Source organism: Mastomys coucha, unplaced genomic scaffold (genome assembly GCF_008632895.1).
Source record: "Mastomys coucha isolate ucsf_1 unplaced genomic scaffold, UCSF_Mcou_1 pScaffold23, whole genome shotgun sequence".
NCBI classification, from domain to species: Eukaryota; Metazoa; Chordata; class Mammalia; order Rodentia; family Muridae; genus Mastomys; species Mastomys coucha.
Window position 1 is genome coordinate 39197859 of NW_022196906.1, and position 15101 is coordinate 39212959.

Sequence of the window (15101 nt, forward strand, 5' to 3'; positions counted from 1 at the left end):
TGGGTTTTTGAGAACAACAGTCACATCATATCCAGAAAACAGCATTCCACACCTCTGGTCTCTAGTCTAGATCTTTCCCACCTCCCCTTCAACCATTGTTCCCCAAGATGTCCCTCTGAGGGCTGAGCACTCACAGTTGCTTGTTCTTGGCACATTGACTAGTTATGGTCTCTACTTGAGGTCTTCAGTAACCAAGAATGGCACAATGTTAGAATCTTTGGAGATCAGAAGTGAGCACATTGTTGCTACTGTGCTCTTTTGTATGCCTAGAGCAGGAATATTTTGCAGTAGAAACTTAAGGATATAAAAGGGAGGCTAAGTGGAATACCTACTAAAGGAACATTATGGAAAATTTGAGAAGGAGTAACTAGTGTTTCTGCAAGCCATCTCAGCAGGCACCGGTGGGGACAGGACAAAGGCGGAACAGAGATGGAGCCTCTTTCCCTCCTTGCCTCCTCACCTTAGGCCAGTGACTTCCCTATTAGAGATTTCTTTCTGGTGTTTTCTATTTCTGGTCATTTTTCTGTGATAAATACCCCCTGCCCCCCACCAAATCTCAGCTTCCACATTCACTGCTAGTGTTACTAACATGCGAAGGCAAGCCCTGTCCCTTCACTCTTGGTCACCACCATTGATGATCTTCTGGGATCTCTGTCCTGTCTCTCATGGATGACTCTGCTAGGTAGCTTCAGGTATCACCCCAATACAGCCCAGAGTCATCCATCTGTGGGAGATTCAATTGGGGGATTTCCCAGATCAGATTGGCTTGAGGCCATATCGCTGAGATTGTCTTGATTGGTGGCTGCTTTGGTAGGCCAAGCCCACTATGGGCAGAAACATAGCTAGGCCTCAAATATATAAGAAAGTTAAGCAGAATCTGGTGAATGAGCCAATAAACACATTCCTCCATGGTGTCTGCCCTGACTTCCCTCAGTGTTGAACTGTGACCCGGAAGTCTAAGTCAAATACATTTCTTCACCTAAATTGCATTTGGTCAGAGTATTTATTCACAGCAACAGAAAGGAATCTAGAATAGCCACCTTGCTTTTGTGTTGGTATTGGTCTTGGCTCCTTGTTTGTGTTTCCTCTCACGTTTACTTCTTGCCTGAGCGTTTGTCAAAACCTCCTGGCTGATTGCCCTTTTCCAGTGTTACCCCCTTCTGTCTTTTTCAACAGTTGGGTCAGCTTTCCATCAGTCATGTCCATAAAAACAGGCAGGTGGAAGGGCAATTATCTGGCCTTATCCCATAGGCCAGCCATCTATGAACTGTCTATATCTGCTTATGTAGGTGGACATCTCACTAGCTTGTTAAGAGGTACAGTTTGGAATGAAAGTTGTCTTTCTTAAGACTGACTCTCTCTGTAGAATGCTGCTGGCCCCTGGGATCAGGTTCCACACATTTGTTTAAGACATTGTACGCCACTGGGACCAGGTTGCAAGTAGTTGTGTCCTGCTTGCTCAAATGTAGGGCGTTTGCTTTTATTTTTGGTCTTTTGTTTTTGTATGTTCTCCTGTTAGAGTTCTGTGCTGACCACCTATCTTGCTCAGAGAACAGGTCAGGCTCTCCCTGTCTCCAAAGCACTGTGGCTCCTCACACCCACTCTGTTTCTGCACTCCTCACCACATAGGGTGCCACGGTCCTTTTGGAGCTCTTTTCTTCCTGTCACGGACATTTTTACTTTTGATGTCTTCCTCTCGCCTCCTTTGGGTGTCTCCTCATCAGCCCTTCTTCCTGAGGCTCCCTGAGTACCTTATTTAAACTCCACTCTCTAGCCCCTTGGGACTTTTCAGCTCTTCTCCTGCCTTATGTGTTGTGCTTTTGAAACTTGTGATCAGAAAGAGACACCAATCCTGACTGCATTTGACAGTCACTTTGTCTTCAGGAGTGGAGAATAACTAGCCTGTCTTTTTCTTGTTTTGACAGGCTCTCACTACATAGCTCTGGCTGTTTTAGAACTTGCTATATATAAACCAGCCTTGCCTTAAACTCCTGAGTTCCACCATGCCTATCATTAATCTGGCTATTTTACCGAGAAGAAAGATGGAGGATCTAGGGAGAGTGGCTTAGGCAGAGCAAACAGTGAAGTACTTAATAACACACTTGCACAGTTTGATGAATTTGATGGTGATAAGGATGGCGGTGGTAATGATATCATTAACATCTATTGAACACTTGGTGTGTGCCAGGTCCATTCCTAAGCACCTTCTTTTCCTGACACCCCCATCAATCATCCCAATAACTGTGCATTTTGTAGTCATCTCAATAATCCATCAAAGCAGCTGAAAGCTAGCAGGGCAAGGAGACTAATGGCCCCCTACTATATGCAAAGCATGGGACTGGACTTCATGCATTAGCCTGCCCCCAGTGTCTGTGTTCTACCAACACATCTCCCAGCCTCGTGGCAGCATCTCTAAGACTCTGGTCCTCAGGCCATGGACACAGGAAGTCGTTCTGTTTCTCCATAATACATCACCAGCTTCCCCTTCCTTCCCTGCTCTGGCACAGGTGAGCTGCCTACCATTGACCTCAAAGCCTGGTCACTCTGTTCTGTTCTAGCCTCTCATTTCCTTGTAAACTTCCAAATACTCTTTGTCTCTCGCTCTTGGTTGACCCATACAAATAACATATAAACTTAGCCAAGAGCTCAGATCACAAAAGAGGGAGCAAGAGCCCACAGCCAGCAGAGTGCAACCCTCCCCACCCCCCACTGGGTACATGGACTTTACAAAAGGGCCAAGAGACCCAGGATTCTATGGTCTGTGCTTGTGTGGGTTGCCAGGCTAGGCTTCCTGGCCACCATGATTATGCTGAGGCTAGACCTCTCAGGTTCTTCTGCAAGAAGGCAGAGCATCTTTTATTAAGTAGGATACCCATGGTTTCAGGAATCTCTCCAATTCTGAAATGTCCATTGCTGTTGTTTCTTTGAATTAACACTCTGAGGATCCTATCAAAGCAGCTGTAAGCTAGAAGGGTAAAGGGACTAATGGGTCCCACCACAGGCATGAACACAGTTATAAAATTCAGGTATCGGATATTCCCACCATAGCATGATTAGGCTGAACCAGCCAGCTTAGCCTGGTAGGCTTCTACAGGACTGTCACTGATAGGGAGCGGGAGGGAGAGAAAGGAACTTGGAAGATGGTGCCGGGCTTTGGTACACGGGATGTGAGCATGCAATGGCTTCTCCGCAGGCGAAGACTCCATCAGCACATTGGGCATGATCCTTGGAGTGGGACTCTCACTGCTACTCGTGTCCATCCTAGGCTACAGTTTAGCCAAATGGTACCAGCGCGGGTACTGCTGGGACGGTGAGTGAGCCCCATGCCAATCAGCCCCAGTTCTGCCCTGCCCTTCCTCATTTTAAGAGCTGGGCAAGGCTGGGCGGGGTGGCAAGCCTTTCAGCACAGCAGGATGCAAAAATATTTCCTCTGGTGGTTGCGGTGGTTGAAGATTTGAGTTGGTAGCCGAGCAGCTGAGGCAAGGCTTGGAAGGAGAGGGGGTCTATCGCGGCAATAGAGGCTCCTCCTACTGGAGGAAGCAGCCTGCCTTTTTGACCCCTTCTCTCCTCCACCCCCATCAGGCTTCTCCCCCACCCCACACCTCACCCCCGGCCAAGGCTAAAGGTGGTGCACAGAGCCAAGGGGCCAGGCTGGTTCCTTATGTTAGTCTCTGTTTTCCATCCCACCTCCCCACCCTGTCTCTGGTTTCCCAAGCTTGCTGATGTGTCTTCTGGTATGAGATGGTCTTTTCAACGGGTGAAGCAAGGACAGCATGCTGTAATGCTGACAGAGAAAACCTCCCAGTTGTGTGCATTTCCAATTATCTATTGAGCACCTACCATGTACCAATGTACTTTTCCTTGGTGTGTATTTTTTAAATTCCACAGAATAAAGAAGCTATTATATTTTTTCTTGTTTTTAGACATGGTCTTGATATGGATACCAGGCTATCCCCAAACTCTCCATCTTCCTGCCTCAGCCTAAAGAGTTTTGGGAACATAGCCAAGCACCACCATGTCTATGTCCAGCTCCAGCCTCCATTTATTTATTTATTTATTTATTTATTTATTTATTTATTTATTTATTATTTATGCCTCCATCTATTTATTTATTTTAGCCTTTATTTATTTATTTATTTATTTAAGACAGTCTCTAGCTCAGGTCAGCCTTAAATTGCCTATGCAGCTAAGGATAACCTTGACTTCTGATTCTCTTGCCTCTATTTCCCAAGTGCTAGGACTACAACTGTATACGACCACACCTAGTTTATGCTGTGTTGGGGATGGAACCCAGGGCTTCACACACACTAGATAAGCACTCTACCTCAGCTTCCATTACTGAAATATACAGAAGTGTGTGGTGGTGAAAACCACAGGGTTGGAACATAGTGGAGTCTGGAGTGAAGGTTAGGACTAGTTCTTTGAGGGCTCTTGGCTAGAACTGTTTCCTTCCAGGGGTGATCAGAGTTCCTGATGAAAGGACCTTGAATGGTCTTGAGAACCGTGTAGAGCATCCTGAGGCCAGACTGTTTATACTATGGACAGGTGGGGGAAGCACCAGATGTTCCTAGAGGCATGCTAGTCACTTCCCCTGGGGATCTTAACTCTCTTTTTTGGGTTGTCTTTCAGGGCCTAACTTTGTCTTCAACTTATACCAAATCCGGTGAGTAGGCCCAGGGCAGAACTAGGTGGGCTGGCAATAGGGCTAAATATAGTGATGAAAGAACTAGAGGCAGAAATGGAACTTACTGCTTCCCTGCATGGCTCTGTCCATGCAAACTAGAAAGACACCATTTAGAGAAGCTCTCAGAGTAAAACTTGTGCCTACTGCAGTCCCATGTGAGGCCCTGATGATAGTCTTCACCTTAGCACTTACTCTCAGGCAGAAAACATGTCTCTCATTCATTTATCCATCTACCCATCCACCCACCCATTCATCTATCCACCCATTGGCCTACCCACTTACCCACTTATTCACCCATCTACCCATCTACCTACTCATTCATCTATCTACCATTAATCCACCTACCTACCCACTTATTCACCCATCTACCTACTTGCACACTCATGTACAAACTTGTCTACTTACTCCCTCATCTACCCATCCACCCACCCATTCATCTATCCACCCATTGGCCCACCCACCTACCCACTTATTCACCCATCTACCCATCTACCTACTCATTCATCTATCTACCCATCATCCCACCTACCTACCCACTTATTCACCATCTACCTACTTACACACTCATGTACAAACTTGTCTACTTATTCCCCCATCTACCCATCCACCCACCCATTCATCTATCCACCCATTCGCCTACTCACTTACCCACTTATTCATCCATCTACCCATCCACCTACCTACTACTCACCAATTTACCTATGTGCCACCCACCTACTCTATCCATCTACCCACCCATCCACTTACTACTCATCCATGAATCCATCCATTCATGCATGCACATATGCATCCATGCACTTATCCATGCATGTGTCCATCCATCTATTCACCTACATGTTATCCATTCATCCACTCATCCATTCATTCATTCATCCACTCACTTACTCACCCATCCACCTGTTTATTATTTATTCAGTAAAGTTTTATTATATAGCCGGCTTTATGGTATTTATTTCCAAGAATACAAAGATGGCTTGGCATATTCTCTGTCCCTAAGCATCTCACTGTCTATCCTGGAGACAAGCCTGATTCCAAATAAAACAATATCAGGCACAATTATAGGATTCAAAAAAGATGAGCAATCAAAGAAAGCCATGGATTTGATGAACAGAAGTCAGAAACCCCTCTCAGGGTAAGCCATTTCACTACCCCTTGCTACAGGGCAGGTCTGCTCCTCCTCTGGCCCTTGGAGCTGAGACAAATCTTATTCTGGAAGATAAGTCAGTGAGTCAGTGCTCAGCTCTCTCCTCTGCTTCTAGGATCCACTTTGTAGGCTTTAGTCTAAGGAGACAGGCTCCTGGAGAGGCTGGGTTCTCAGTTTAACAGCTTTATTGGAAATCTGTTTCAGGAACCTGAAGGACTTGGAGGTGGGACCACCCTTCACCATCAGCGGCCACATGAGCAGTCCAGATGGCGGCTACATGAAGTTCTCCAATGACAGAGTCTGATGGAGCAGCTTCTAGCTTCTGAAGGTCAGGAGAGGTGAGTGGCAGGACAGGAAAACTGAGTGGGTCTTATGCTAGAGTAAGGTCTTACGTGGGTCCAGGCTGTGAAGCCAAGGACCAAGGGCCACTCAGAACACAAATGAATGACTCAATCCCTCTATTCTTTCTTGGTTGAGTCAGGCCAGTTGGACCAGCATAGTAAAGCCCTCCCAAACCTCCTCTCTTTTCAATATCTCTTCTCTTTACACAGGAAAGGCTCCTGGGTCATCATGAACTCCTCCCGCCTTCCTGGGCCCTGAAAGCCTGACCTGGCTCTGAGTAAGGAGAATAAAGGACCTTCTCTGGGTCCTCTTCCAGCCCCCATAGAGTTAGGCTTAGCAGTCTTCTCATGGGACACAGAGAAGCAACTGTCCCCCAGGGTTAAAAACTGGATTCCAGGACACCCCAAGCCTGTAGGAGTTGCAAATGTCCTGCAGACACAGTGTGACAAATCACAACCAGGCCAGCCTTCCTCCTGTCAAGAGCAACCCAGGGTGGAAATGGCCCAAGACTCTACAGGGTCGATGTTCGTGTGGAATCTCATGTCATTTCGTTTTGTAAAGTTGCTACCAGGAGCTGGAGAGCCAAATCATTTTCATTAGGGAGTCACGTGGTCAGAGGGGTGATTTCAGACATGGTTTTTAACCTTTCTATCTGTAGCCAACTTCCCTGAAGGCTGAACTAGGGTCTTTACTCTGTCCTTTCCACCTCTGTGTTTGGCTTGGGCCTTTTCCACTCTTCCTCTCCTTGGCTGTCTCCCTCTGACTAGTTTTCCCTAGAGTGACAAACCTCAGTGCCCACCCCACATGAGCAGAACAGTCTAGAAACCATGTTCTTGTTGTTTAGTCTCTTGACCTGGAATGCCCATGGTGCCCAGGGTGGGTTCTAGTCTCCATCTCTGCCATCCTGCGCAAAGCCAGCCCTATGTGGCAGAAAGCAGCTAGAGCTGTGGAGCCCTGGGAGGTGCCTTGTTGAGGCCGAGGGAAGCAGCTAAGGACAAGGACTGTAGAACACTTTACCTCCATATCCATGGCTTCTTGCTTTGCCTGTGACCCACTGGACTGAAGGCAGAGCTGGTACTAGATTTTAGTTCAGCTGGTACTTGGTACAAAGCAGTTCCATCCGGAGAGGCTGCATTCCCCGGAGCAGCAGTGAATGGAGGGAGCCATAAGGGGCCTGTTCAGGCCTGCCACTGGATCAACCAGCCCCAGTCCAAGGCTGAAGGATACTGAGGTCAAAACAGAGTCAGAAAGGGGAGGGCTGGCCATTATTTGCTGTCCTGGTTTTTTTGCTGAGGTCCCTGTGTTTTGTGTTTTTTTTGTTTTTCTTCTCATTCTCTCTCTGGCCTATAGCAGACTGTGGAGGAAGGAATGCACTAGGCCTAGCAGGTCCTTCCTGCTTCCTGCCAGGGGTGGGGGCCGTTTTATTCCCAGCTCAGCTGGCCTTGGACACAACATACCAAGCCTTAGGATTTGGAAGCCTTTGACCGGATTTTCTTTCCTGAGTTTTGAGTTTGAAGAGGGACTCTTCATGGCTTTGGACTCCTCTCGCTTTCTCAAAGAACTCTTGGAGATGATGGAGAAAGGAGATACTGTTGCCTTTGGCTTCATTCTTCCTTGGATACCAGCTCTGCAAGCTGGACCCCACTTTTGAACTCACAGGTTATACAGCTCCAATAACACTTTCAACTCTGCCCTGGTTGGCACAGCCAGTGGGGCCCACTGGGTCCCTTTGAAATGCTCAGTCTGACCTTTTGGATACTTCAAAGGAGAATGAGCCTTGAACTCCAGGTAGTCTTGGGCCCAGGTTGTGTGGCTTCAGGTGAGGACAAGGACATCTGCTAAGGACAGGGAGAATAGTGGGTATTTCCCATCCCCAGAAGCAGAAGCGAGAGTGCGTTGCTTCCCCTTTCTGAGCCCACTGACGTGCTCCGTGTCCCCTATGCACCCCCTTGCTGTCCTTACTTCCGCAGGCCCATGGTGAAGCAGTTTTCTTCACTCTGGGCAGTGGCTACACCCTAAGAGTGAGAGGCAGATTATAACTTTCTCAGACTGACTAGAAACTAAGCAACAGGTCTCTGAGGCTGGGCATTGACTGGGCACTCTGATTCCTGGCTGTACTAGGGCCTCCTTCCCATGGCTACTCTACCCTCTGTCTCCGGCTCCACCCCACTGGAGAGCCTGCTTTGCCAAAGGCTACCAGCTACAGTTTCTATGTCATCCTTGTTCCTCTTGAATGTCCTTCCTAGGGCTGTGCCCAGCATAGCATGTCCCCTTCTCCTGCACCCCCAATCCTGTCCACATCCAGACTCTGTGACCTTCATATCCCGTCTCTCCTGAGACTCACCTTAGGACTCAAGGCTAGACACCATTCATTTTGACCACCAGGTAGATGGCAGGTTTCCTCCATGGGTCCTGTTCCTCAACCTGGAAGAGCCAACTGAGGTCAGAGGTCCCTAGCAATCCTTCAAATGAAGCAAGTAAATAAACTTACTAAATGGACATTGGTTAGAGAAGAAACGGAGGGCAGTCTCCTTTTACATAAAGGACGCCCAGCAGCCTAAGGAAGACCAGACTGCTTATACAGTGTATTTTCATGCCTGCTTCTGCATTCCAAGCCTTGTGGCTACCCTGTGACACAGAGATTATTATCGGTCCATTTTACACATAGGGAGACTGAGAGATTCACAGAGCTGCTTTGTTCAGGACTGTCTGCTGCCCGCAGCCTGTACTGGAGCCTGAGCAGAATCTGCGGCTCACCTCAGGGCTTTTCAGGGTAAGGACTGGCTCTCGTATCAACGGCTCTGGTTCCTTATTCTGTCCTGCAGTGCTAAATGTCCATAAGGCTGGTCTTGCCTCTTATTTGGCCATCGATTTTAGGGGGGAAAGCAAAAGATAAGACCATTTCTTGAAGGTTACTCTTGGCTCTTACCTTGTCTATTAAACATACCAGTGCTCTGGGATCACTATAGCATCTCAGTAGTTAAAGTATGCAATCACAATATGAAGTGTCAACTCTAGTTTAGGAGCTGGCTGTTACAAGGTGAGCTGCTGAGGTTCCCCTAGATGCCAGTAGTCTAGGACTTTAACCACTATACAGTTTGTTTCCTACACCCTGCAGAGATCTGGTGGGTATTGAAGACTGGATCATCCCTAGACTCATCAATACCTGAAAGGGCACAGACTGATCAGGGCAGGGGCTCCAGGTACCCAGCATTACTTCAGCCTCACTGGTAGGGAGCCAGATGTCAGGGAAATAGACACTTAGGTGGAGCGAGATAATTTTACTTTCCCCTAATCCTTGGTGGCTGGCTTAGAGCATCAGGCCAAGGGGGAGCTGCTCTCTGATCCCCAGCTTCCAAGAAGCTGGCTCCTCCCTCCAGTGAGCTGCTAACCCCCCACAGTGATGGATGGGGGTGGGGGGTCGGGGGGGGGGAGGGTTCAGGGCTCAGGCCTCCCCAGGCTTGCTCTCAGCTCTAAGCCTCTGCCTTTCCCACTTCCCAGTCCTTCCTTTTCCTTTTATTCTTTGATTTCCATGTCACCTCTTTCTGCCACTCTTCCTCCCAGCTCATAGTCCCCATTTCCCAGGAGCCCTTTTCAAGACTCATGGACCTTGTTCTTGTCTGATTTTAGTTAGAACACTCTCTGGCTCACATATCTTCATTCATTCATCCATTTATTTTCTCTACTCCCCCAGGTACTGGGCTAGTCTCCATGGGGAATCCAGTCTCTCTGGAGATTAACCTGATGTCTTCTGTCTCACAAACATTTCCAGCAAGCCGAGTTAGGCTTTACATCATTTCTCAGTCCCCAATTGTGCCTCACGTACACTTATGTGTACATGTATGTACATGTTCCTGCCATCATGTAGGCAGGAACTACTCAGGAAACTAAGAGAAAGGATTCTCCTCATCCTCTTGAGGACATCTCGCACATTGCTCCAAGCCTGGTCCATGCCTGCGGCTCTCAAAACCAACACTTGTCATATTTTCTCCTTCTCTATCATTAGCCACACCCTCCCATGCTTGTGGTGTGATCAGACACTTTTCTAGACAAGGGCACACAGAGATGTTTCCACTTTTCTACCAAGGGACAACCTAAGGCATGTTCAAAGCCATAGTATCTCTGTTGAATCTTCCTTGTTTTGCCCCAAGCCAGTGACAGTAGATAGGGTCAGGTGACAGAACCCAGGAGAACAGTCTCTGGTGCCCCTCCTATGCTCCAGGGCTTAAGAAGGACAACACAGCAGCAGATGGGAGTATCATTATTTTATTTTTAAAAACTGCTTAGTGAGCAAAACCCCAGAGCAAAAGCCAATGCAAAACAGGAAGCCAGTGGCCTGGTGAATTCTCACACTTGGAGACCAAAAGTGAAAATATTCTGTCTGCCCAGAGGAACAGCAAACCAACAAAACAATGTGGGAGTGCAGTGCTTGAGACCAAAGCCTTAGTGGACCCTGCCCTTCCCACTCACCACCCCATCCACCCTTCTCCTGCGGGACCATGGGCTTGGCTTCCACCCCCTAAAGCCTTGGGTGGGTCTTGTCCTGCACAAGCAGAGGGCTGCTGGGAGAAAGGTGGGTGGAATAGAGAAGTCCTTCCTCTTCTATTCTAAGCCTGGTCCTTCTCCTCAGAGACTGTGGGCTGAGGCTCTCTGGGCCCCGTGGACCTTGTTTGTGTAAGGTTACCATTGGCCTTGAGAACTTTGAGGCTTCCAGCTATGAGGATATTTCACAGTGGGTTAACTTCAGTTTCCCCATGCTGGGGTGAGGGTGTCGAAGAGGTGAATGGACATTGAGTGTGACAGAGATTGTGATAGTGTGTGTGTGTGTGCACATGCATGCAGAATTGAGCCAACTGGTAGGATCATGTCTAGTTGCCTGTCTCGGGAGGTTTAGTGTTGTGGTACCCAATGAATGTTTGCCCAAAGAGCAGGTCAATGCACCTGAATGTTTTCATTGCCCCCTTCACCTCAGTTTCCTGGTTGTATTCTCTTGCCTTCCGTCTTGTGTTTGGTTCACAGCCCTAAGTCCTACACTACATAGGAGCTGTAAGGTGAAGAAAGCGGGGAAGGGAATAATCATAGATTCAGGTGACTAAGCAGAGAGGCTAGCAAACCTGAAATCAAGCTCTAGCTCTCTCTCTCTTCCAGGTTCAGGATGATGTCTCCCCAGCACCTGGTCTGCTCAGGCTTCCGTGACCAACCATCATCATCACCTCGATGCTTCTTGAACCGCTTTCACCTGCATTCAAATGCTTCTTTGACATGAATGAATGGAAAAGTTCTACCCGTTCATGCATTCATTTAATCATCAGAGGCTTGTAGAGTGCTCATTACCATGACTAGCATTGGCTGGGTGTAGAGGGCACAGAGGTAAATCAAGAGGCGTTTCTGCCGTCAAGGAGCTGGAATGAATGCTGGGTAAAGAACCTTTGATGAAATGTCCTAGAGAACTAGTGAAAACAGTCAAGCTTCAAGACGACTATCTCTCTGTGACAGATGAGAAGGCCGAGATAGAGATTCATTTGAAAAGAGCAGATCATACCTAGCATCCGGAGAAGCACTTTTTTCCATTCCCTGGGGCTGCCCTGAGGCCTCTCTGGCCCAATAGCTGTGGTAGTTGGTTAGCCTGAGTGAACAGACATCATGTGCTTGCCCTGTCTCCACACCCTCCACTCCATACAAGGCTCCACAGCCCTGGCCCTATTCCCTATGCTGACTCTTTGCTGGCCTCAGATCCTGGGATCTCATCTTGTATTGCCTGTCATAGGCTCCATGTCTAAGGTTTCCCACCTCCACTTAGCAGAGTTAATATACCACATACTTTACCTCTTTCCAGTAAGACCAGCAGGTGTGTACCTAGCAGCCATGAGGTATTTCACACCAAGGCAGCTGCATGGGGCACCAAGAGCAACACTTACTATTTCATTTTCAGTGATAGCCACATAGTGACAGGCCACATGTTGGAAGCACACACAGGGTCTGAGATGTTCAGAGGGCATTCCAGAGGGCACTTGGGCAGCCTTGTAACAGCAAAGTGGATGAAGAACATATAGGGACAAGGAACTGGCATGCACAGCAGTTTGTTGGGGGAAGGCAGGTGGGTATGAGGGCTGTTGCGGGGGCGGGGGGTGAGGATGTGAAAGGGAAGAGATGAGAAGGGACAAGAGGAAGCAGGGAGGTCTTGACGAACCTTCTGGTTTGATCAGAAGCTTTTGAGTGTTTTCTTACAAGCTGTCCAGTGGAACTCAGACCTCAAATTTGCATTTTCAACTCTTCAGCCCAGTCAACAGTAGAGAAGATTATTTAGTGGTGAAGGATGCTGGATGCAAAAAAAGAAAAAGAAAAGAAAAAAAAGAAAAGACCAGGAGGCTGTGGCAAGTCATCCCAGAGAGCACAGATGACTCAAAGTGGGTAGGCATGAATGAAGCAGGATGGGAGAGCTACAAGGCCACCAGCGAGGCCAGGCTGAGGAGACATCTGATGGTTACTTTTTCCATTAGGCAAGGCTGTGGGAGTGGGGTTGTTATTAACCACCATGGGAACCATCAGAGGCCATCTAAATTGAGGAGAGAACGATGGCTCCAGTTTAGAGACACGAAGGGTTGAACCGCCAAGGCCTTGCAGGAATGGATGTGGATTGGGAGTCATGGAAACAGTCATTGGGGTCCTCCACGGGGGCATTTTCAGGACAGTTGGGACAGGGGCTAAGGATGGGAACTGTTGTGTTGAGGAGTTAAGTAATGCAGAGAGGCTGCAGGGTTGCAAGGGTGCTGGGCACACATCATGCTGCTGTGTAGCCACAGGCCACAGGTGGGACAGCTCTTCTAAAGAGCTGATTATGCAGGAGGAGGAAGGTGGCACTATGTCTACCCTTCCTTTGCTCACACCCGACTCTGCAAGTGGCATAATTCACTGAAGGGGCCACTAGGCTGTTACCTTACCCTGCTTATGGGCTGTGACTGTCTGAAGACCTCTGAGGCCCGAGGCTCATGGTCTGCTGTGCCCACTCTGAACTCAGGTGTGGTTCTGACACTGTGGGCCAATATGATGGATGGCTGTCTACTCTTCCTAGATAGCGAGTCAGGGGAATAGCTTGAGTTTATGGGCTGTAGATGGCCAGAGATCCTCTCAGCCATGTCTTCTTGTCTCTAAGCCTTGATGACAGATCTACCTAGGATGCAAGTCTCACAGAGAACACAGAACACACCTTGAAATCCCCTAGCTCCAAGCCCTAACTCAGTGCTAAGGCCATCCTGAGAGCTACTTCAATTCTTTTGTCTGCATGACATACCACTATTGAGCCAAAAGCTCAGCATCTTGGGGATCCCCATAGCCCCGCCCCTCCATATCATGCACTGTTCGCCATCAATTTCAAGTGGCAGTCCCTCCAGCCTATTGTCCTGTCCTGCTCTTTGTTTGACACATCCTTTGAACTGGTTCACTCTTCTCTATCCCCATTGCCCCTGCCCAATATATATGTATAAGCATCTGTATGTTGGTGACCCTCACCCCTCAATGTTGAAGCCCTAACCCCTAATGTGATGATGGGGCCTCATTGAGGTTTTTAGATGAGCTCATGAGGATGGAGCCTCATGCTGGGATTAGTGTCTTCATAAGAGGAAGAGACCAGAGGTACCTCTTTCTATCTCTGAGGCCACAGCTCCAGGGTACCTGTGGACAATGAATGAAGGCCCTCAGTGGGGACTGGATAAGACAGAACCTTGATCCTCAACTTCCCATCCACCGGAATGCTTCTAGTTAAAGCCCTGCCCCCTGGCTGTGTGCTCTGTTATAACTAGAGTGACAGCAGCTTCCTACCCTGCTTATCTACTTCCCGTCTCATCCCTAGAGTACGATACTAGTTTCTTTCATGGCACTTTGTCACAGGGGGCAGCACTTGTCAGTACTCAATCGTTTGGCATTCGTCTTTATAACAGGATGGTATGCTCTGTGAAGCCAAGGCTGAATATCACATGAGGTGTGTAGTGGGTGACAGCTGAAGAAACAAAAAGCTGTGCTGGTGAGATGGGTCATCGAGGAAAGACACTTGCTGCTGGGCCTGATGACTTGAGTTCTCTCCCTAGAGTCTATATAGAGGGCCAACTCCACCAGGTTGTCCTCTGACCTCCACACACGTAACAAACACAGACACTAAAACAATAAACATAAGGGAAAAAAAAAAACCTCAAAATTAAATGTTGGCTTCAATAAAGGTCTCCCTGGTTCCTGCCTGGTTCCTTTTGTTGAATGGCTTATGCTTTGGCTAGAATCACCTTTTCAAAACCACTAATTTCATCCTACCTAGTCCCTTCTCATTAGTGTCTACAGGTTCTCAGCACTCTTGTTTCGAGGAATATGGGAAATCCAGTAAAGTTCAGATCACTCTGATAATGAGGAGGTACCATAGGCTTCTCATTAATAGCAATCCACTTAATTTTAAATTGTGGGGTGTTTCAAAAGAAACCCTCAAACCCATGAGCTCTGCAGGAAATGAGTGAGTCAAGTTTCTCAGTATCGGGTGTCCTGTCTGTGGGGACGATAGCATCAGTACCTAACCAGATGCCTGGATTTGCCACTTAGCCTCTCTATGTTGCCCCAGGCAGGCAAGAGCCCAGGCTCCCCTTTTTCCATCCTTCACAGGAGTGGGTCTGGGAGCTTTCACCCGGTGGTGCAGGTGGTGTGTGGGCACTGTGGGTGGTATCCAGACTCTCGGGGTGCTGAGTGTTCTATGGGCACAGTGTGGGCTCTGTGTGTGCATGGGCTGCACGTTCTGTCACTGTATATATTGAGTTGGGGGGAGGGTTGAGGTATTTGAGGGGGCACAAGGCAACCTCTCAACTATAGCTATTTACAAATTTGGGGAAACACGGTTTGACAAAATTTCCTTCTCTGTCAGTATGAGCCCATTTCCCCTCTCTCGTTGCTAAGAGG

The 15101-nt window shown here is 48.1% G+C and overlaps 1 protein-coding gene across 1 annotated transcript; it reads left to right on the forward strand.

Annotated features, from left to right (window-relative positions):
• The first annotated feature begins 205 nt into the window (after positions 1-205).
• Smim35 (small integral membrane protein 35) lies at positions 206-11459 on the forward strand. The gene is made up of 6 exons (XM_031345688.1): positions 206-230; positions 3194-3310; positions 4630-4663; positions 6033-6166; positions 6380-6447; positions 11319-11459. The coding sequence occupies exons 1-4, from the start codon at positions 206-208 to the stop codon at positions 6130-6132; spliced, it is 276 nt and encodes a 91-aa protein (XP_031201548.1). The 3' UTR covers positions 6133-6166; positions 6380-6447; positions 11319-11459.
• Positions 11460-15101: the final 3642 nt, after the last annotated feature.